Here is a 23,776-nt window from a genome sequence, read left to right on the forward strand (position 1 = left end):
GTCAGGGTGGGTGGGTCACTTTGGTTCAGGTCAAAAGGCCAAACCAATTGGAGCAGGACAGACAGGAGTTTGCGTCGAGTCCCCACCCCAGCCTTTCACTCCTCTGTAGATAGGGCTTCCTTCCAGCTGTCTCTTCCCACCCGCTCAGCGATGGGCGCCCACAGCTGGCCTCTTGTTTTTCCTTGACAAACGGCAATTTCACAGTCCTCCACCAATCCGTTGTGTTCGCATTGCTTTCTCCCCCCCGTGCCAGAACTTGCTGTCTGACTCCAGCAGTGGTGTGGCTCTCATACAGGTGTCTGTCAGGAGTTCACACCGCCCCTGTACGCTCCAGTAAAAGGTGTTTTCCATACCGTTAAGTTCCAGGGAATAGTTGTGAGTTTGTCCCGCAGCAAATTAGAAGTTTAGGGCTGGGTGATACGGTTGAAATAATAAAAAAAAAAAAAAAAAAAAAAAAAATACTGCACAATAAAACATTACTGCACAATATTGCTTTCTCTGTATATATCACATTACTCGTGTATGGAAAAATCACATCTTAATAATAAGATTAACGTTCATGCCACTGAAACAGTAATATTCTTTAAAGGGTTTCATACCTAATTTTCCCTGTTGTTAAATAAAAATTTGCTTGTTATGTATGTTATGATATCCAAAAATCATCATATATCTGTATGGTATGATTCCTCTGAAAGACAATAAATCATAACATTGATAGCCCAGCCTCACTTTTGATTATGCCATTTGGTGCTTGTACATTATGTCCTTTATTTTATTTTATTTTATTTTATTTTATTTCATTTTATTTTATTTTATTTGAATGTGTGTCTCTGAAGATACAGGATCATAGATAATGCCTTGTTTTGCCGTGTGCTATTGTTGTTTCACACTGCTCTTTGCACTCTTACCCACAGTACCTGCAGATGAAATGGCCTCTTTTGGACGTCCCAGGATCCGCAGGACTAAAAGACTCCCGTTCTCCAACCCCAGGGCATTTAGTAAGTAGACACTAACACTGCCATCCAACCATTAACAGCTACCCCCACAACCCCTAGCAGCTTGCAGCACCCGCAGCCTAGCTACAGAACAGCCATTCTCTCTGTTCGTAACCACAATAATTCAGTCCGCCATAAATCACTCAACTTTGAACCACCTTGCCATTCATGAGCTTTCCCACACAGGTGAAAACTAGTCATAATGGTGTCTCACTCTGGCTAGACACTGCGGGGCCTCGGCAGACCTGTTTGGTGAGTGGTTTCACTGAAGAAGGTGTATTGGCGATTGATAACATTAGATAAACAGCAGTTTCATAGCTCCACATTCGGTGAAGCGTGGAGCATCTGGCGAAGCACCTGTTTGATCGTATCGTAACTCTGCTCATTGAGGCCATGTCATGCATGGACTAGAGAGCCACTGTCATTAGACGCTAGGCGAATAACTCACTGTGACTCAGCCCTTGACCTCACATGTCCCGGCTAGAGGTGCCTGTTGAGTTTGTGATGGATTCTCTGGATCTCATAATTGCAGTGATGCACATGACAAAGTCCTCATTGAACGCCGTCAATGGGAAACTGTGGTGGAGGGAATGGAGTGTGCCCATGGGAATCGAGGGCTGCTCTGTGGCCGACTTCAGCCTTAATTGAAAGCTAATTAAAGATATTTTATTACAATAAATGCTGACCTGTGCGCGACTCCCCGAGCATGGTTGATTTGTCTACGGGACACAGGAGCTGCTGTGCACCGTTTTGTTCCAGCCAAATGATTTTAGTTAACGTGTAACATTATGAAATGCATGAGTCGGTCGCTGCGTGGATTGTCACTCGCTGCGCTGTCCTTCCATGGTTGCTGCTTAAGGATTCACTTTAAAAGCAAGTTTATTTGGCTCAGAATCAGCTTGTTGTCTATATTTGTTTGACCTTTTTCTCTGTCAAACATCATTGAACCAGGACACAAAGACATTGCAGATTTTGACTGGGTAATTGAATTTTAGGGATTTAACTGTTTGTTGAGAGAAATTTTAATTAACTCACGTTGCTTTTTTTTGCATATTTTACCTTTTACCTGTTATAGAAATCTCTGTCTCTCTATATATACACATACACATACACAGACACACACATACACACATCCAGTTCATTAGTTGGCATATTAAATGGACCTCTAACCCAAAATAAACAATTGGCAGATAAAGAAATTTGGAGGAAGTGATCTCTTAAATTCATACAATATAGTCTTTGTGTTGTTTTTAATGCTGTGTAAGGGGTGGTGAAGTTCATCAAAAGTGTAACAGCTTTCATCATGTGAACACCAAGAGGAAGTCAACATGCTAGACTGGTGATCTGCTACCAAAGGGTCATTTGATGTGCGATGGGAAACTCTAATACTGGGTACGGCATACTATGGGCATGGCGGATAGAAAGTAAAACACCCCGCTGTGCCCTTACCCCCCACACTGGGCCAGAAGCCCACATGCCCCTCTGGTGTGCTGCTGACAGGGAGCCAGGCTGATTATGTGCTCATTACTCCAGCAGAGGAGAGAGGGAGTGGGAGGGGAGCAGCAGGCTGGCTCCCCAGGCCTGCAGGCTCCCCAGGCCCCAACACTGCACTAATGAGAGCAGGGGGAGCGGATGGGCACACACAGGGGGCTAGGGATTACTGCCCAGGGCCAGCAGGAGCCAGAGAGAGACCTAAGGAGAGGCAGTCAGGAGACACCAGCAGGCCCTCCTGAAGCAAACCTGTATACCTGCAGTCATTTTTCAAGCATGTTTTCAATCTAATTCTGATTTTTTCTTCTTTCATGAAGGCCTGGGGTGGCTTTGTCCACTATTGATTATGCAGAATATCTGTGGAGATCTGTGTGTAAGCACTGGTGTATCTTATATATGTCATGTGCATACCTGCTTTGCATAATGTTAACTTACTGACAAGGCTTTTTCAGCCTATGGTCTGCTCATTCAAGTGGCTTTGCTGATTAATAAATCTTCTGGCTGCACAAGTGAGCAATTGGATGATGACAGTGTTGATATTCTGATTACTTGTGAATCAGATAGCCGAGCGTTAGTGCAGGCTACAGTGCATTGTTATCAGTGAGCCGCATGCGCTCAGGACTTCTCCGTTCACTCTGGCCATGTGGAACAAGAGAGGCGGATGTAAAATAGAAATCAGAGCCTTCGGTGGGTACGGAAGTCCAGGGAAAGGCTGTCCTGTCACTGTGCAGATTGGGTCCATAAGGCCTGTATGCTAATCTGGAGCCTGCTCTGGCCTGAGATCCTCAATTATTCAACAGACAGGTTTGTTTAGCATTCAGTGGGTATTGCTTTTGGTAGTAATGGTGGTGGTGGTGATGGTGGTGGGGTGGGAAGATTGGGAAGAAGGGTACAAGGTTTACTATGGATATACACCCCCCACTCCCAACCACCATCACCCCGCACACACACACACACACACACACACGGCACCCAAAAACCCCCATATCAGCTCCTGTGTTCAGAGGGCTGCCTCTTCATGAATAATACATCAAAGGCGCTGCAGGGCCAGGTGATGCAGTATGGGAAACTTGTCAGTCCATCAGTAGTGGCCGAGATGGACCAAAGAGGAGAGGATAGGAGAGGGGAGGAAAGGAGAGGAGAGGAGAGGAGCCTGCTATCTCCATTATGTGTATCTAGTACTCATCACAACAACGCACCAATTCAGTGATTACAACCATGTTGATAATGCTATCAAGGCTGCGTGCTTGCCTCACTGAGGTCATTCAGTCAGTCACACTGATTTGTCCATTCTATGTGTCCTTACTTACTGTGGTGACTAGCACTATTATACTGGATTCAAAGGAGCTGTGGCTCTCTAATGAGATAGCACTGACCTGGGTGTCTGTCGAGCAGTCACTTATCAGATCACGGCTCGCTCAGTATTCAAATATGAGTGACTTGACAGGGACAGAAGAATCCCTCTCTTTGTTTCAATATTGTATTAATGTTTACAATACTCAAGACAATGAGGGACTTGGATTCGACACTGTCGTAAGTCAATAAGTCACCAAATTGTTTAAGTGAATTGAAGTGGCAAAGGTATAGAGCAGCATTCCAGAAATGCCTTTTGACTCCCTTCAAGTGTCCAACTCACCAGACTCTAAGACGGCTTTTGTCAAGATTTTCGCTGAAAATTATGCTTTTTTTTTTTTTTTTTTTTTAAACAGTGATACACACACTCGCTATCAGCCCATATTTTTCTAACAGACCATTGACTGGGAGTCCTGGGAGATTTTCCCATTTTGCATTAGGCAGTGAACAACCAGGATCCATCATGAAATCAAAGGCTTTGCGAGGCCTGAACTGAATACTGATCTGAGGTCTGCAGTCCTGCTGGGCCACTGCAGAGACGAGATCCTCCTCAGAAATGGAATATGGAACCAGTGCTTTGATTCCAGTCAAATTCACAACATGAAGAGTCTCAGATTTAGGATCACAGAATGTGTCCAAGAGTGACATTATGCGACCAGATATTAATTTCAAATAGCGATCACGCATAGCAGTTCAAAAGTTTTAAGAAAACATGTTACTTTAGATATTAGTTTATACATGCTCATTATTTGACTGCATCCCGCTGAGATTTGTTCATGTTTGTGTCTGTATATGCTGTGCTGCCTGTGCGTGCCCTCTCAGAGACTCGCTTTCCTGGTGACCGACTGCAGTAATACGACACTGCAGCGCGCCATATTATTCTAACCTAGAATATTACTGCCATTGACCTTTTCAGAGGCGATGACCAGACGTAAAACCCCAAGTTGTCTGTGATGAATGGCATAGTTTTGGAGTGGTTGATTCTAAAGGCATACGACACGGTCAGTCCCCTCTCACGTCCGCTTCCTGTTGGCGTTGACAAACAAGGCTTGGATTTCTCAGCATGCCAGGCATTCTTTTCACCCTGTCTTTCCTGGAGTTTTGAAAGGCCTCTGAGCCTCCCACCCAGAATCGCCTAGCAGAAAGGCACACAAAGCTACGGGGTTATTCAGTTTGTTCTAAGCTCTCTTCCCCATCGGCTGTTTGCCTAGTAATTCAATTCAGATGTGCAGGATCCAAAAACATGTTTGCTTGAATGAAATCCACCCCTCCACCCACATTGACCAAGGACTGTGCTTTACTTAGCGGTGTTCCAAGTTGGACAACCAAACGAGGTACTGCCACCACGGCCTCTTTAGCTTCAAAACCTCTTAACAGACAGACATCTCTTCTCTGCACCGCCTCAGCAACTTTTTGCTGTTTTTTTTTTTTTTTTCATCTTCCTGTTACTATGTCCACTCTGCTCTAACACCAGCTCTGAGTGTTGTTACATGTTCGCTGCGAGGTATTATGCTTTTACTGCAGACCTGTTTTCAACCAGCACAGTGCGTCTATGTAAAGAGCATGATTTCTGTCCGTCAATGTAGATACCATCTGGTTCCAGGTTGCTCTTTATCCGTCCTGTCACGTAGATGTTGTTTATATTTAAAACACGGCTCGTGTTCCATGTGGTTTCCTTATTACACCTTGCCTGTGGATCATGAAGCCAGGCATATGAACCCGTCATGGGTTGGATGAATATTACTTCCACACATAAAGCAAGTGAATGAAGGTATTGATGCATTAGTGTTTAGTTTAAAGCCACAATTGAGCCATTAGTCTGGTTTTTTAGATTTTACATAATGGCTTTGCACGTTCAAAAACCTCTGGAGAACTCAATTAATGTGAATGGACCTATAGACTAGATAATCTGATTAATAGTAATATGATTTGATCTAATTGCTCCAGATTGTTCTGAGACATTTGCATGATAAGGTACCCATCTCTGCCCTTAACAGATTCAACAAGTAGGATACAGGTCACAATAGTTTTGCATATGCACAACCTGCGTGCTCCGCTTTCTTCCGTATTTTTTGTCTGTTTCGCCGAGAGGCAGAGTGGAATGGCAATGTAGAAACTAGTGCCTTCGAACTTAGAAATCTGTTCAGAGCAAACACACTATTGGTGTATTCCAGAAAATGAATAATTAATAGGCATCATTTCGAATTCTCACTGAACTGCTTCCCAAAATGTGTTGGCACCCAGGTCTAGAGGTCTCTAACAGCCCCCACAATATCGGGAAAATTCAGGCACATTGTACACAAAGTACAGCAACAAAGCATACTTAAAATATACATGACATGTGGGACCTGGGATTTCGACCTTGTAAGTCAACAATTTTTCTGCCATGAAGCTATATCACAGCCTCGTCTGTGTGTGAAACCCTGTTCCCTTGCAGATCCTTATACATTGACCTTATATGCTCTAGGTCTCGAGACAACATAACTCCCTTTTATGATTAAAGTGATCCTAATATAGTCGTGCTTCACACCAGTAAATATTTTCCTCACTACATCTGGCATTACCAGAATCAAAGTGTGCTTTAGACGTGGGAGAAACAAGTTTGCTAAGGATTTAAAAAGGAGGAAAAGGTTGGACCTTCCTTAAAAAGTGGCAGAAAAAAAGCATGGCTTAGATTTGGAACAATTCTAAGCAGCGTGAAGCAAGAGAGTGTACAGAAGTCTCAATGCAAACCTTGTTCCCTACCAGACCACGTTGGAGAGACGAGAGGTTGAGAAGGGGGTGGGGAGGGATATTGAAGAAAGGTTAGGCTGGTGGAACAAGACTCCTTTCTCCCCCCCCACCCCTTGACCCTCCCATGTGACAAGTTGAGCCAACAAGCACTCTATTCAGCAGGGCAGCCAGGGGAAATGACTGTGAGGCTGAACGCTGCCTAATGAAAGTAGAGACGTTGGTTATTATTATTGTCCTCATCGTCCTCATCCTTGTAATCCTGGACAGGTTTGAAAGCTATCCTCGGGCTATAGTCTGCACTCTTTCAATGCGCCGTGAAGTTTTGTTACAATATCTTAAACAATTACGCGAGTGCTGCAAGAAAAAGAGGAAGTTTCACTCCCGGACTTTTTAGCCCCCACTCCCTGTCATGATTTATACATTACTTTCAGTGTTTTCATGATCATACTGTATAGTTGATAGGCTCATCTATAAAGAGGCAGTATAATCCACCGTATAATGCAGGATGCCTGTTCCCATCTGTGGGCTGCTGACAGAATGTAAGATATTGTTTCCAGTTGTTTATGGGTATTTACAGTAGTTTACCTTACCTTGATTGTGTGTATTTGTTTGTGGATTGCTGGTGTGACTTTTGGACTGGTGGCGCTGTTGTTTTTCTTGTTGGGCTGAACAAACAGTTCTCTCCTCTGCTAAATGACCGTAATGGTCTTGGCATGTGTCCGCAAGGCTTTTTAGTGTTCCTTGGTGCTGGTCCAGATTGCATCACAGGGCCTGTCACACGCACAGACTGTGTTGTTTACCGTGGAGGGCATTCACACACGATGGCTCCTATTCATCCAGCGCCTGTCATTTGCACAGTGACTGACAGAAATCATGCGCGGTGTATGTGTTTGACTGTTTCACATGAGCGTGTCACATGTCCTGTGATACACACATCGGTGTCATTGTGTTTTGGACATTACGTGACGGAAGTATTTTTTGCACAGTGCTCTAAACAATCTGGACTCTCTCTCTTTTTTTTCTCCAACAACAGTCCAACAAGGTCCCAGTGGTGCAGCATGCCCACCATGTCCACCCGCTGACCCCCCTCATCACCTACAGCAACGAACACTTCTCCCCCGGCACGCCGCCCTCACATCTCTCCCCGGAGATACTAGACCCAAAGTCAGGTAAGAAAAAAAACAAAAACAAACAAACTCAGGGACGGTCATGCTTTTAAGCCAAAGATTTGCATCATCACGCTGTACGTCTCCAGAGCGTGATGACAAATATGTTAAGCTTTGTCTGGGTATCTCCCCCCTATGAAAACAGAACGACGCATCAGAAGACATGTATGGTATGTTAAAGCTTGCTCTCCTGTCTGTGGTGCTGCAGGTATTCCCCGGACGCCTCACCCGTCAGAGCTCTCTCCATACTACCCCCTGTCTCCCGGCGCCGTGGGTCAGATCCCCCACCCTCTGGGCTGGCTGGTGCCACCGTAAGTTGTTTTTGCTGTCACCACTTCACACTGTTTTGTTCCGAATGATTAGGGATCTTTCGGTGGCTGAGTTTCGGGAAAAGTTTTGATCTCTGAAACTCTTAGGAAATGAATGATGACAGCTATACCGTGGTGTTTTATCACACCACACAACTATGTTACTATAGTAGCTAATTTTAAACAGCTATTTAGGATGAGTTTAAATCAGGGCTGGCTGATGTAGTCACAGTCAAATAAAAAACAAATTGATAATACTATGATATTGTAAGGATGACTGCTGGTGCCTGTACAAAATGTTTACACGATAAGATTTTTGATAAGCAGTCACTAAAGAGTCATTATTAATGTGGATTTGATGACCAAGCAGGTGGAGGCAAATAACAGAGCGGCTGCAGCAGTCTAAAAAGTTCAGAAAATTCAATGCCTTTAACGCACTTTAAAACCAGGAAAAGACAACACTTATGCCATATTGCAGTATTATGATATCCAAAATCCAGCACAATATCGAGCCTTATATTTTTGACATGGATGTCAAAAATATAAGGCAGGGCTGTTGTCCAGTCCCAGTTTTAGTGCAGGCCAGCATAATTACTACTTTATTAAGGACAGTTTAATTTAAGAAAGTGAGTAGTAATTTAGTCAAGAGGTAAACTGGTTAAGATCAGCTATGTGTGTCTGTTTAAACAGTCACCTAACTCGGGGACCTGACTGAGGATGTTTAGTTGTCAGGTGCTGTCACACATCAGTTAACCAGAAAATCAAATTGACCTGAGCTTTTCACTATAGACCGCTGTTTTTTTTTTTCCTGAATTTTTTTTTGTTTGTTTTTTTTCTGTTTTGTGCTCCCTAATTGAGGTGCAGGTGTACCATATCAAAACAAAAATAAATTAAAAGTATGTGAGTTTACCACAAAGAGTTATGAACATTTATGGGTTTTGTCACGGGTCTTGTAATCAATTGCAACGGTGCTGTTCCGCAAGCAGGGGATTTGAGTTGATGAGTAGAGGATTAGTGCTGGTGGGTTAGCTGTCAGCTGTGTTTTATCCACCTCTCTCACTCACTCTCTCTCTCTCTCTCTCTCTCTAGGCAGGGCCAGCCCATGTACTCCATCCCCCCAGGGGGATTCCGTCACCCCTACCCGGCGTTAGCAATGAATGCATCCATGTCCAGGTGAGCGGATCAAGTTCAGCGACACCCCCACCTTCCCAAAGGGAGACATCTAATATCTGCTACTTATGACACGCTGTAATCACATTTCTGCTGCTTTCTTTGCCAGCGCCTTTAAACAGTGTCGAAGGCAAAGTAAATGTCTGGTGCGCGGTGGAATAATTTCAAGTTCCATTATTCACATTGTTAAACTGTCGAAGCAACAGTTAGAGGAAACAGGCTGAATCTTATAATGAGTGGAGGTTGCCTGATATCACTCCGGCAGACATAAAATGGGGTTTCAGGCAAAATTGCCTAACATTAACAGACCCAGTGTACTTTCCACTTCTGACACGAGATCATCAGATCACGGACAGCCAGTAGTGTCGGGACTACAAAGGAATGTGAAGTCTAAGTCTATTAGAGACAAGTTGAGCCTCTTAAATAGCGGGAACACATTATTGGCATTCAGCACCCTGCTCTTCAGACAGCTCTGTCTTTTCTCTCAGAGCTAAACTTCTGTGGTCAGGCCAATGTTCTGAGCCACTTGACTACACACACACACAAAGATGAAAGGGCTGAGAATCGATTAGGACAAATCAAAGCTCATCTGAACCTACAAGTCCCATCAGACTTAACTCTCTGACCCTCTGTCAAAATTGGAAAGATTTGTAGCGAGCCTTCCGGTGTTAGTATGAAATGAAATATTCAAAAGGGCCTCTGTGATCAATAGTATTTGTAGCTCCAGCCTACGACTAGGAGATAGACTGAAACAACCACTTGAATATACCCCTAAATGCGCTGGAATAACACCTCATTATTTTATAGGCAGGTTTATGCCACAAAATGAAATTCGAGCATTACAAATACTGCATCAGCATTAACCCTTAGAATTATGGGTTAATGCTAATTTTTATCCAGACAGTTTGATTGAGTGGAATTGTGTGGCTCTCAATGGTAAACTGGCAGGCATAGCTACAAAATTATGAAAATTAATTTTAAGGGTCAAATTAAACATTGTATAATAATTCTGAAAATTCCATGAAAGGTAAAACTCAGGCATAATTTTCAACATGCTTAGCTTGACTGCACGTCATCACTTATCACAGTGCCTGATAAATCATAGTGGGCGGGTCTGTAAAAATACAGCAGGCATAGGTTTGTTCCCCGAGGAAAGCGATGACACCATCTCGTTGACTTGAACTTGTAAAATTGGATAAATTGAAATTAGAAGCACGATATCACTCGTTCATTCAACACAGATGTATTATAAGATTACATTGTTTGGGGACTGCGTGTCACTGTGCAGTCTGTGCTAGAGGTGTTTTTTTTTGTTTTTTTTTATTAGAGCACAGTCGAAATGGGAATATTGACAACATTCAAAACAAGCAAAAACATGATTTTCATTATGTTTGTGTTTGTGTCATCTGGACACCAGTTGAGCTTGTTGTGTTTTGATGAAGTATCCTCCCCGATGTAAACAGGCCTGTAGCTTTGACAAAAGCTGATCCACATCTAGAAAAGCTCCTCTATGCCAGGTAGTATAGGTTTGGTGATGCCACGAGAGGCATATATAGCATAAGGTAGGGTCTGTGTCTCCAAACGCACATTAAGCTCCGAGCATGAGGCTAGTGTGTATTGTGACTCTCCTGACAGCCTGTGTAACATTTTATAAGACTTTTCAAACGAAGGAATTTTCCAATCTAGCGTGCATTTAACAAGAGTGTGTGTGTTGGAGGTGCATGGGCCTTAATTTTCCTCTTTGTCGATTACAATGCTCCATTGTGCTAACAATTGGAAAGTGAGAGAGACACTTTGTGAAGGTGTTCTGTGTAGACGGCTGTCGAACACCCTCCATGGTCTGGAACGTGGGGAGGAAAGTGGTTTCAGGTGTCACGGCCATGCTGTCGCCATGGTAACAGCACACTCCACTTTTCTCCAGCCATTGCTGAATAAAGAGGCTTTTGAAAAAGTCTTTATTTGAACAAAAACCAAGCATGTAACTCATTGTGTGTATGAATTTAGTCTAGACAGATATAGTTCGCACGGCGAATTTCACCTGAGGGCTAAAGGCAGAGAGGTTATTTGGTGAGTTGGTCAAACCTTTTAGTCGGGTTAATGCAGGCTCATTTTTAGCGCTGCCTGTGAAAACACCGCCTTCCTCTGCCTGCAGCTTGGTGTCCAGCCGCTTCTCCCCTCACATGGTGACCCATCCTCCGCACAGCCTCCACCAGACTGGCATCCCCCACCCTGCCATCGTCTCCCCCGCCATCAAGCAGGAGCCCAGTGGTGACAACATCAGCCCCTCGATGCACGCGTAAGAACAATTACAATGCACAGTGCAAAATACTACTTCTTGATTTAAGCACAAAGTTTTCCCCTTTTTTTCCTCGTTTCACTGCAAAAAAAAAATCATCTTAACAAATCATTTATTCTCATATTCAGTCATAAAAGCTTCTTTGTCTGTTTTTTTGGTTTCCCTTTTTTTGGGAGTTTGGCACATCAGCCCACTTGTATCACAAAAATGAGAGTTTAAGGGAAAAAAAATCTGGAAACAAGTTGATTGGCACCGGGCACATGTTGGATTTTCACATCCCACTGGGAGATTTTTTTTCCCCCCACTTGTTTAAAGAAAATCCAAAGTTTTGAGACTGAAAATGAGCTGAACCGACATGTTAAGATGGAGATTTTTTTTTTTTTTTTTTTTTTTTTTTTTTGCCGTGTACAAAACAGTCACGGGCTTTTCACAACATCTCTCAAATGTCTTGTATTAGCAGGAAGTCGCCGGGGCCTCCCAAGAAAGAGGAGGACAAGAAGCCTCATATCAAGAAGCCGCTGAACGCTTTCATGCTGTATATGAAGGAGATGAGGGCCAAAGTGGTGGCAGAGTGCACTCTGAAAGAGAGCGCCGCCATTAACCAGATCCTGGGAAGACGGGTAAGCAGAATAACGACACACGTGCACGTGTCTGTGTGTATGCATCTGTCAGTGTGTGCGTGTGTGTGCGTGCGTGCAGCAATTGAGCAATCCTTTGATGTCTGTTGTGCCTTTGTGTACAGTGGCATTCCCTATCCAGAGAGGAGCAAGCCAAATACTATGAGCTGGCTCGGAAAGAGAGGCAGCTCCACTCCCAGCTGTATCCAGGATGGTCAGCACGAGACAACTATGTGAGTAGGACGTTTCCACAATCGCCTCTCTCAGCCGCGAGTAAAGAGTGGGTTACATAAGCACCCCCTCTTTCTCGCTTGGTACAGTAATTTTATTGCATCAGTAATTATAGCAACCACACTTTTTGTTCTCATAAACCGAAGCTGGCAGTGGCGTTGAGGCGGCTTACTTTCACTTAGATAGTGAACGTTTTTTTTTTTCTCCCCCCCTTCATTTCTTTGTTTTGTTTATCTATGCAGGGAAAACGGAAAAAGAGGAAGAGAGATAATAAGCCAGACTCAACACCAGAGGGTAAGGGGCCTTTTCTTTCTGACCTTCTTCTTCTTTAGGCCTTTTCTTCTCAAATTGGGATGGAAAAATGGAAAAAAAAAAAAAAAAAAAAAGACGCATAATGAGGGCTTTATTTTACTTGCAAAGCTTAAATGGTGGCTCCAAGCAAACCTGGGACACAACACCTTGATTTTCGTTTTTATTTATTTAGTTTTTCTTTTTTTTTTTTTCTAATATTTTTGGCATGGATTCTTTCCTTCTTCACTAACACTTTTATACTAACTTCTCTCCCCCCTCCCTCCACACTTTGACAAGCAGCATACGAAGTTCAGTGCTAATAGTGGCAGGTATGTCTGCTGTTGTGCCAAGGCCAGACCACTGAGATCCGCCTGGTCTCAGAAAGCTCTCCACAGCCTCATTTCAGCACTCATTTTATTTTTATTGTTCAATGTGACTTATCGTGGTGAGATTATTTTTTTTTTTTCCGTCATACATGCACACCGTATGAATATGTTTAACATCGTGCTCCACTCTGTCGTGCTTTCAAATTGATTTCACTGTTTTATGCCTCCTCTCATCTTCTCTGTTTTAATAACTGGTGTTCTGTTATGTCACTGGCAGCATTGAGAGACTTGTACCAGATTTGAAGCCAAAAGCAAATCCATAATTTACCCTCTTGTCTCGTTCTGCTCCAGATTTCTCAATAAGAAACAAGAAGCAATGTGTGCAGTACCTGCCCTCGGAGAAGATGTGCGACAGTCCCGCATCGTCCCACGGCAGCATGCTGGACTCCCCCGCCACCCCCTCTGCAGCCCTGGCCTCCCCGGCTGCCCCTGCCGCCACTCACTCAGAGCAGGCCCAGCCCTTATCCCTCACCACCAAACCGGAGGGACGCATGCACCACCACTTCCCCGTACCTGGGAAGGCGCCTGGATCCACATCCTCCTCCTCCTCCTCTTCCTCTTCCTCCTCCTCCTCCTCCTCCTCCCAACCGAGCATGTCCATCCCAGTTGGTACCTCAGGTAGCCAGTCGACCACGCCCATCCTCACTCGGCCAATCCCCTTCACCTCCCTGCACCCCTCCATGCTCTCCCCGCCCTCCCCTTTCCACCAGGCGGCCCTCCACTCCCATCATGCCCTGTTCCAGTCGCAGCCCCTCTCCTTGGTTACCAAATCAACTGACTAAATCGACAAAAGCAATTCCCCCTCCCCCATTTATTGTGCTGTATATTGCTTTTCTTTCAAATAGGTATTAGAACAACTTTTTTTCTAAATAATGAAAAGGAAGAAATATTATTGGTCAATATTTGATCGTCTCCTTTTCTACATCTCTCAATGAAACAAAATGTATTTTTTGTAAAGTTTACTGCAGAACTGGTTTCTTTTTGATGCATTTATCCAATGAACCTCTTGTATAAAAGAACCAATGTACATAAAGTTTCTTTATAAAAACAAAAAGGAACAAAAAACACATTCTCTTTTTAGCCAAAACTTGATTAATGTTAGTATTAAGTTGAAGTCATAGTACTGGCCAATAATTGCAGCCCCCTCCCGCCCCCTTTTCAATTCTCAAGTGTGTGCCCCTTCTTTGACATGTTAAATAAACATTTGAAATTGTTTCTTAAAAGAAATGTCTCATTCTCTGCTTTCACGTGCACTTCACGATGTGCTTCAGGCACTTAACATGGAAAGTTTCCTTTAACAAGCTATTGTGGTTTTGGTTCATACTCCCATAATTGTGCCCACAACGTATTACCATTTGTCAACAGCTGCCTTTTTCAGGTGTTATTTTTTTTATTTTTTTTTTATTAAAGTCATACTGAGATTGAATAAAAGCCCATACTTTTATAGACTTCACACTCTGCTCATAATTGTATTGTATAGCACAGATATTTGGTAGCAAACATAATTGGGTTTTAGTGGCACATTTGTCTCTCTTGCTCTTGCTATCTTCCATCTCGCTCACAGTAGCGAGGAGTCACAATCAAGCTTAATGTTTAATAAGGCAAATTTAGGCTAACCACACTGGAAAATAAGAGTCTGAACCAGGGTAGCAAATTTTGAAGCCAAAAATAAATACAAATAAAAAAATAATAGACATCTGTTCCTTCCTGGAATATAGAATCCCATAACAACGACAAAAAAGCAGGTCAGCCCCCTCCCCAGCACACCGAACCCTACTCGGTCTCCCTGTTCCTCTTGCACTTTTACTGCATCTTTATTCACCGTTTGGCACACTGCTAAGGCTTTAATTAACTCAGAGGTAATGGGATGTAGCCCTTGGGACCTCATTAGGCAATTCAATTAGTGAAAAATACACAAGGTAGGTTACAGTTTTTGGTGGCTTTGGAGATGAGCAGCAGTGCCAGGGATGGACCAATTACGTTTGAGCGGGGGGACCAGCCTGGAAGAGCCCACTGACGCCCCCCCCCCCCCCTCCCACCCCACCCACCCGATGACTTGGAGTTCTGAGGCTTGGACCTACAAGGAGATCTACAGTATGGCGCTGGGAAATGCTGCGCTTTGAGCTGATTGGCCCTCTCTGTATGCAACTTTGACAGATAAAGCTGATTTAGCACATAGCACAGCGTGCAGTTCCATTAGGCACAATGAGTTCATTCATGATGCTAAAACACCAGCCTGATTGAAAGGGCAATTTTAAGGGGAGGGCACATTAACCAATATTAAGCTTACAGATGCTGTACTAAGGTTAAAAATATTTGGAGGGGTTTACTCAAAATGCAATATAATAATGCCCAGTTACTGAGGCGGTAATGGTGAATGGCCTTATAAAGATATTATTTATTATCCATCCATATTGTCTATGATGGCCCCAGAGGTCAGCGGCACCAGACGAAATCACCACATTCTCAGACTGGCCTCTTCCTATAGTGTGGATTTAAAACAGCAGACAGCAGGCTAAGGATCTGTTTCCGTTGCGGCCCCACACTGAGAAACCAAACTGTCAGGCTTCCCCCTCTGTTTTAAGCAATCATTAGCCATAATAAGTCTTTGCTTGTTTGCCTTTCTGTCTTACATCATTCCAGGCAGAAGCCATAGTCTCTGGTGCCATGGCTGCCTACTCTGAGCCACTTCACCAATCCGTCACTAAAATTACAGGTAATGAGTTGTCAAAACAGCCAGCCAATCTGTCTCCTCAAGGCCATACATCTATTGCAACGTTCAATTCTCCAAAGACAATCCCACCATTATGAAACCGAGTCTTCGAGTGAATGACTTCAAAAACACTATTTCAGGTTGCTTTGAAGCAAGGCAGTGTATTTCTGGCAATTTATTTCCCTTACTTGCCCCTATTTATTTTATGTCACTTTGAGCGATTTATCGAAAGGAACCCAGTGGAATTTATTATATCATGTTCATTACAACTGAAGTTTATAGGTAAAAATCTGTAGATCCTGTTGCATGCACCCAGGACATAGCACATGAGCAAGTACAATTTAAAAGGCTGGGTCCTTGTTTAGTTTCAACATGCCGGAGCCGCTAAAGGGGAATATCGTGCTTGAGGAAGTCATAGAAATCAGTTTGAATTGAAATAGGGCACATGTTGGCTTATACTTCACATGCACTGCGCAAAATGTAATACATCGCTGTTTATCTAATAATGTATTTGGTTGCCTCTCTACTCAACATCTGCCATGTAAGCACGAGGTCAGATTTAATACATGTTAATTTTGCTCATTAAATTCTTCCAATCTCTTGCCAAGCTTCTTTTTTTGGCCCTCCTTTGATCTTGAATTTATTCCAGGTTAACCCTTTGATATTTCACGTGTGACACTGAACCAAGAACTGTCAACTGGCCATTTGAAAAGTCACTAAAATCTTTAAAACTGCGACTGATTCGCTGCAAATAAAAACCACAGAAAGACACCTTAATGGCCACACAACAAGAAGGATTAATAGGTTCACGTCTTTGTCTTCAGATTCAGAACGAGTGAAAGCTAATCTCGTGTTTTCCATTGATTTCATGACCTTAATAGTCTAATAACAGGATGCTGGGAATGCTATGTGTTTGCTTCATGTGTGGTTTCCCAAAGTGATATTAATTGATTGTTTCTCTAACATTCACAGAGCTTAGCAAGACTCAGCTGGCGCCTTTGTGAAGATGGGTATGGCTGGCTGTGAGCTTAAGAACCTCCTTAATGTATTATTCATACCCATTTGACCTTAAAGATGGAAATGCAAATAGGTGTCAAGAATGAGAGGGATCATCTGACTTTTCAAATGTCAAATAGCTTGCCACAATTAAGACATATTCATTACAAGAATCCACAGGTCCCCCATTTCCAGCTGAGATGTAAAACACCTCCAATTAACATTTCCATGATTATCCTATCTCTCAATGTCTGGCCAAAGCCGAGCTACTGTACACCCTGAAGCTCAGAGAGAAATCTTTGTCTTTTATTTATTTATATATTAGAAGTGTGTAGGCCCCAACATCCTAAAAAAAAAAAAAGATCATATTATGCCTATAATATCCATGCATAGTGACTTGAACTGAGTTTGTGGTGCTGTAGTTAAGTTTATAGTCACTGCCACAATTAAAAAAAAAAACAACATAATATAAAAAACTTCTGAATAAATGGTATTACTGCAATATGCCCATACTATTTCTATAGGATAACATAAAGGCTTTGCAGATTGCTGTACTGTTTGTTATTATTATATTGCACAATTTCCTATATTCCAACAGCTCAAGAGTCAACATCTATCACTGTGCACACGTGCTCTCTCTCTCTCTTACACACACACACACACACACACACACACACATACACACACACACACACACACACACACACATACACACACACACACAGGGGCCTAGTATGTTGCATACTTTTTTTTTCAAATCACACTGAATGTCACTACTGCCATCTGCTGATAAACTCGCATAAGACCAATAATAACCTTTCCTCCTTTTTCCATGTCGTGTCAGCGGGCAGCCTGTGGGCGGCAGTGCTGAGCTCACCCACCCCTGCTTTTTCACAGCAGAAGAAGACGAGCTGGCTGTACACGGAAGTATGAACAGGATTTGTCAGATGTCGACTTGAGTTTGTCACGGCGGATCTGCCTTGTGGTGTGAGCAGGAGCAGAGGCGCAGTGTCAGTTTATTTCGTGTTGTGGTTTTTGTTGTGCAGACGGCATGCGGAAGGTTTTCCTCATCCTCACGGTCGCTTTGTGCTGCGGCTTCTCCAGAGGTGAGAGGAGTTTTGTGTCAGACGGCAGGTTTGGATACGTAATTCCCGTGATTAGACTAACTTAAATTTATGACCGGCGCTATATTGGGGGATTCGCCATTAATGAAACTTGTCATTTAAATGCTGCACTATTGTTTACATGTACAGTCAGAATGCGAGTAAAACTGAGGACACCACATTTTGGGGGGGTCTTCCGGGTTTTGTTATTGCTGCCGCCTCCCAAGGCGCTAGTTTCCCCCCCACCGGGATTACTCAAAGTGGTGTTATTTTTTCCTAGGATACCGAAAACATGTTTTTTTTTTCCGACTTGAATTCAATCGCTACAATCTCTCTCGCTAATCTAGGCCACAAAACAAGCCAACCCACTGTTCAGTAACTCTAGGAAGTGGTCAGACCTGTCTAACAAACATGCTGCTTATGGGGGGCGTTATTTGTTTTCTCACTTTTCCAAGCAAAGCCAGATTTATGTGATTTAGCGTGTAACCTGTAGCATTGCTGTTGGAAAAATGGAGGCCATGATGACTGACGGTCTAATGCTGTTTATTTTGCTTCCTTGCAGTCTATGACCAATTTAAGATTAAACAGAAGGCAAAAATATATTAAACTCTGTTAGCACCAAAAATTTAGCGAATATAAAATAAACTCAGTATTATTTGACACCAATAAATGTTACTATGAAAATGTGTTGCCACTCTGGACTGGAGCTCAACTCTTCCCGTTAATTCTTATCACTTTTTCTTTATTACAGTCTCTTTTTGTATTTAATATGTAACTTTCTGTTTTGCTGTTTTTTTTTTTTTTTGTTTGTTTGTTTGTTTTTGGTTTTTTTTTTTGCCAGTTTATGTTCGCTATATGCAGAGTTTCCTTTCAAAATAAAATTCCAACTTCCGTTTTCACAATAAACTGCAAGGGTTAGGGTTGGGCGTATGTTGTTTTATGGCTATCATTAAAGAAAGGCTGTCGAGAATGAATGTCAGTCAATTAAAAATCCCCTGGCTTTGCTGGGAAAAGTGGAAAAATAAATAACTCCCTCATAACCATCATGTTTGTTAGACATTAATACATGTGTTTTCGTGGCAACTACTTTAACTTATTAACACACCTTCAGCAACAGGGTAGGAATAAATGAATCGGTGTATCATTTGTTCTTACCTAACCATAAACCAGGATATTCATTTTAAAATCTTTCTGTTGGGTGGAATATGTTTCTTTAGTCTCAGTATGTTTGAAAGAAGGACCTACCCTTTAGTATGTAGGCTGTGTGACTCACAATTAGGCCTGCTGGTTTCATCCTGTGCACTAAAAAAAACTGTTTATCGTCAGCTGGGTGTGCACATTACTGTACTATAATGTTTAAAACCATCCAAAACCAACTGGACAGCTTCTGTTTTCTTACTCACAGGAGCACCTGCAAAAGGTGGCAGTCTGCAAGCACAACCAGAGACTCAAGTTGGGAATGGAGAGCAAAAAGAAGCGCACCAAGTGGCAGCAGCTGGTCAAGGTCAAGCTGAATCAGTGCAGACACACGGAAATAATATGTTAGAAGGGGGAAACGACAAGACAAGCTTGGACAACAGCAACAAGAAATCAGAGGGAGAGAGCAAGACGGATTCAGAAGCCAGTAAACAGAAATCAGAGGGAGAGAGCAAGACGGGTTCAGAAGCCAGTAAACAGAAATCAGAGGGAGAGAGCAAGACGGGTTCAGAAGCCGGTAAACAGAAATCAGAGGGAGAGAGCAAGACGGGTTCAGAAGCCAGTAAACAGAAATCAGAGGGAGACAGCAAGACGGGTTCAGAAGCCGGTCAACAGAAATCAGAGGGAGAGAGCAAGACGGGTTCAGAAACCGGTCAGCAGAAATCAGAGGGAGAGAGCAAGACGGGTCCAGAAGCCGGTAAACAGAAATCAGAGGGAGACAGCAAGACGGGTCCAGAAACCGGTCAACAGAAATCAGAGGGAGACAGCAAGACGGGTCCAGAAGCCGGTAAACAGAAATCAGAGGGAGACAGCAAGACGGGTCCAGAAGCCGGTAAACAGAAATCAGAGGGAGACAGCAAGACGGGTCCAGAAGCCGGTAAACAGAAATCAGAGGGAGACAGCAAGACGGGTCCAGAAGCCGGTAAAGAGAAATCAGAGGGAGACAGCAAGACGGGTCCAGAAGCCGGTAAACAGAAATCAGAGGGAGAGAGCAAGACGGGTCCAGAAGCCGGTAAACAGAAATCAGAGGGAGACAGCAAGACGGGTCCAGAAACCGGTCAACAGAAATCAGAGGGAGAGAGCAAGACGGGTCCAGAAGCCGGTAAACAGAAATCAGAGGGAGACAGCAAGACGGGTCCAGAAGCCGGTAAAGAGAAATCAGAGGGAGACAGCAAGACGGGTCCAGAAGCCGGTAAACAGAAATCAGAGGGAGAGAGCAAGACGGGTCCAGAAGCCGGTAAACAGAAATCAGAGGGAGAGAGCAAGACGGGTCCAGAAGCCGGTAAACAGAAATCAGAGGGAGACAGCAAGACGGGTTCAGAAGCCGGTAAAGAGAAATCAGAGGGAGACAGCAAGACGGGTCCAGAAGCCGGTAAACAGAAATCAGAGGGAGAGAGCAAGACGGGTCCAGAAGCCGGTAAACAGAAATCAGAGGGAGAGAGCAAGACGGGTCCAGAAGCCGGTAAACAGAAATCAGAGGGAGACAGCAAGACGGGTTCAGAAGCCGGTAAAGAGAAATCAGAGGGAGACAGCAAGACGGGTCCAGAAGCCGGTAAAGAGAAATCAGAGGGAGAGAGCAAGACGGGTCCAGAAGCCGGTAAACAGAAATCAGAGGGAGAGAGCAAGACGGATCCGAACGCCGGTAAACAGAAATCAGAGGGAGACAGCAAGACGGGTTCAGAAACCAACAGTCAGGGAGCTGAAGGAGATGACAGGACAGACACAGCAAGTTTTGACTCCAGTAGTAATGAGCAAGAAGAAGGAACCAGGAGGAAAGACTTTATTTATAAGATACCTGGAGTCAAAGATGAGACAGAAAGCAGTCACTTCTTCGCCTACCTTGTCACCACTGCTGTGATGGTGGCAGTACTCTACATTGCATACCACAACAAGCGCAAGGTACTTCACCTTTGCAAGTTGTTTTCACTTTGACATAACCCTATCCTCATACGTCAGCTAACCACATGTGAGCTGCTCTGAAACATATCATTTCCTATGTTCCCATGAATCCAAATGTCATTGACAAATGTAGCAGTTGACATCAGACATTTCAGTTTTTTTAGTCCAGTGGCTCTTGTAACAAATGGTAATGGAAACTCCATTTTAGGAAACAGAAACCTAAATATATTCAGCTAGGCCTAGACCACGATGCAGAGTGAGTTCCATGCTGTATGACAGACATCTGGTGCATTTTTGGCGCACATAATTTCGTGCACGTTGACCATATCATGAGGGGAAGTATCACAATATATGGATATTTTGATATTTTGTCCCACCCTTATTGTGGAGCTAACAGCTAACTATGTACTTACTGAAACTGGCCCACAAAAGCAGTCTTACTATGGTACAAAAATGAACTGTCCCCAATTGGATGATGCCATTTCCACAAATTTGGTGCATAATGGACAAGCCATTCTCATCAGGATATAGCTGGAAGTTAAAATTCTATGAATAAGTCCATAAATAATAACATACACCATAAAAAGAAGCTGCCCAAGTGGAAACATTGTTACATTGTTACACATTTTATCTGTGCCATTATATTAATATCTATTTTGTACATATTGTCTCATAAAGGAAATAGGGAAGTTGGTCACTGTGGCAGACCTATATCTGTTAATAGGCACAGAAACATTTTTTTCACACGTCAAAGTGTGTGTCACTTCTTTCTTTTTTTTAAGCAATTTGTGACATTTCATTGGGAATACATTTAGGGAAACAGTTGTTGCACAAATAGTCTTTTTTTCTGAATCTTGAAATACATTTCTGTTAAATTAATCATAACTTGGCTGATGTTTTTCTTTTTCTTTTCTTTTTTTTTTTTTTTACTCCCAGATAATTGCCTACCTTTTGGAAGGAAAGAAATCAAGATCAGCACGTCGACCCAAGTCCACAGACTACCAAAAGCTGGAACAGCATGTAAGTTGTTAGAAAGAAATACTGTACGTCATCCTCCTTGTTCCTCAAAAATGAATATCATTAATTGTTTGTATTTAATAGTGACTTTTCCATTATTTTTTGTCTTTCAGATGTGAAACTCTGACAGCATCATGAAGCCATTGCCAAGTGCAACTAAATACACTGTGGATTATGTTAGAAGGTGGCGAGTTGATTTTGATGATAGGTATTTTCTTTGCTGTGATTGTTTGAAATGTAAACAGTACTATTTTTTACCTTTTTAGATGCTTATTGCATGACTATGCAGATGACACTGTTGCCTTATTAAGGGAATTAGTGGAAATCAATGAAGAAAATAAGCATGCTGTTTTTGCACTCGTGTTGTTGCGCCACGTCTTACGCAGTAATTGTTTTGTCATTTGATCTGACTTAGGTCTTGACTCAGGATATTTTAGTAGCAGATGACTTTATTAGCTGTTTGGATTCCAACCTTGTTTGTACAGTACATAGTGCTTGCATTGTGTACCCAAATAAGCCATTTGAATTGCTGTAATATGTTAGTTTTGCATTCCATTGATGAACTATGTCCATAATGCCTATTAGATAAATCAGATGCATTTATTTTACATACATTGTAATCACATGGACTTAAGTACAATGCTGAGATGTCTGCTAGTTTCCACAACCAAATCTCGTTGGCCAGATGAATGTAATGATGATGTATAATTTTGTTAATGAAAGGCTAGTAGCTCCCCACTGTAACTGCCTGAGGAGAAAAGGCTGAGGGTTTTTTTTTTTTTTTTTTTTTACACATAAAATAACTCCAATCTCATTAAAAATAAACATTGACATGATGATTTAACTGCTGTTGGGCACACATCCTCTTGTGTCTCCAGGCTGCAGCATTAACATTTTACTGGTCGCTAGTCTGGTTACTTTGAGGGTGTCCAACACCTCTATGGCCGATTACTCCTTTTTTTGGGTGAGCAAGATCATTTATAGCCTTACTTCGCTTCTATCAGTTATTGTTTTGTGTGTGACCTACAGTCTCAAATGTTTATTTTTAACATAATAACTTATGTTTTGTCTGGGGAAACGTTGTGCACTGTTTTGACTGGTGGGAGTGCAATATTGAAAAAAAAATGATGTGTATGTGGGATAGGATGACCACTATGGAATCACACTAAATTTTTACTCTTGAACGTACGTGTGTTTTGTTCAAAATGACATTTGTCAAGGAGATAACCTGTGCCAAATTGCAAATGGGTTGGTTGTGACTGTGTGTGTTATTTTCTGTTATGTGATTGCTTCCTAAATTAACACTGTATTTCTATCCAAGATTGATTTCTTAGAGTTTGCAGTGGTCATTATTGTTGTAATATTATGGAGAGTCATTTCTGCAAAAAGTAAATATATCCCTTTTGGGGGTTGGGTGTGGGGAGGTAGTCCATGTCCAAGTCTGAAAAAACAGGCACCAGGATTTGCCCCGTGGACTATTCCTACCTGTGAAATGATTTATGTTCACAGATGTTTTGATTCCAATGAATAAATGGCTTTATGGCTGATTTGGTGGCGAGATCAGAATTCTTTATTTTATTGGATTTGTTTTGTCTTACTTTGCTAGAAATGGCTATCCATATGCATCTGCTGTCATTTAAATGTAGATGTGGTATTGCATATTACATCTGTGCATGCTGGACCGATTGAGAGAAGCATTGATTTTAAAATAAATGCCTTTTGTACTTTCTAGCTTCAAATGGTTTTCATTCATTTCTTTGTTTTGTTTTTACAGAACATAATGCAGAAAGATGCTTTGTGTAATTTAGAAATGA

The 23,776-nt window shown here is 42.6% G+C and overlaps 2 protein-coding genes across 4 annotated transcripts in view; both read left to right on the forward strand.

Annotated features, from left to right (window-relative positions):
* tcf7l1b (transcription factor 7 like 1b) overlaps positions 1 to 14,248 on the forward strand; it is a 35,319-nt gene extending 21,071 nt beyond the window's left edge. For 2 of the 3 annotated variants that reach the window (XM_030060863.1, XM_030060865.1), the window contains 9 exons: positions 915 to 998; positions 7,606 to 7,741; positions 7,947 to 8,049; positions 9,136 to 9,219; positions 11,369 to 11,512; positions 11,970 to 12,132; positions 12,255 to 12,362; positions 12,603 to 12,654; positions 13,329 to 14,248. In XM_030060863.1, coding sequence (XP_029916723.1) covers positions 915 to 998; positions 7,606 to 7,741; positions 7,947 to 8,049; positions 9,136 to 9,219; positions 11,369 to 11,512; positions 11,970 to 12,132; positions 12,255 to 12,362; positions 12,603 to 12,654; positions 13,329 to 13,819 — 1,365 coding nt within the window. In that variant the 3' untranslated portion in view covers positions 13,820 to 14,248. The remainder of the gene's footprint in view (positions 1 to 914; positions 999 to 7,605; positions 7,742 to 7,946; positions 8,050 to 9,135; positions 9,220 to 11,368; positions 11,513 to 11,969; positions 12,133 to 12,254; positions 12,363 to 12,602; positions 12,655 to 13,328) is intronic. The other variant, XM_030060864.1, reaches the window with a different exon arrangement.
* Positions 14,249 to 17,669: 3,421 nt separating this feature from the next.
* Positions 17,670 to 23,697, forward strand: tgoln2 (trans-golgi network protein 2). The gene is made up of 4 exons (XM_030060654.1): positions 17,670 to 17,852; positions 19,255 to 20,945; positions 21,882 to 21,965; positions 22,076 to 23,697. Exons 1-4 carry the CDS (start codon positions 17,798 to 17,800, stop codon positions 22,079 to 22,081), a joined length of 1,836 nt encoding a protein of 611 aa, XP_029916514.1. The 5' UTR covers positions 17,670 to 17,797; the 3' UTR covers positions 22,082 to 23,697.
* The last annotated feature ends 79 nt before the right edge of the window (positions 23,698 to 23,776 follow it).

This window comes from Myripristis murdjan, chromosome 9, assembly GCF_902150065.1.
Source record: "Myripristis murdjan chromosome 9, fMyrMur1.1, whole genome shotgun sequence".
Lineage (NCBI taxonomy): Eukaryota > Metazoa > Chordata > Actinopteri > Holocentriformes > Holocentridae > Myripristis > Myripristis murdjan.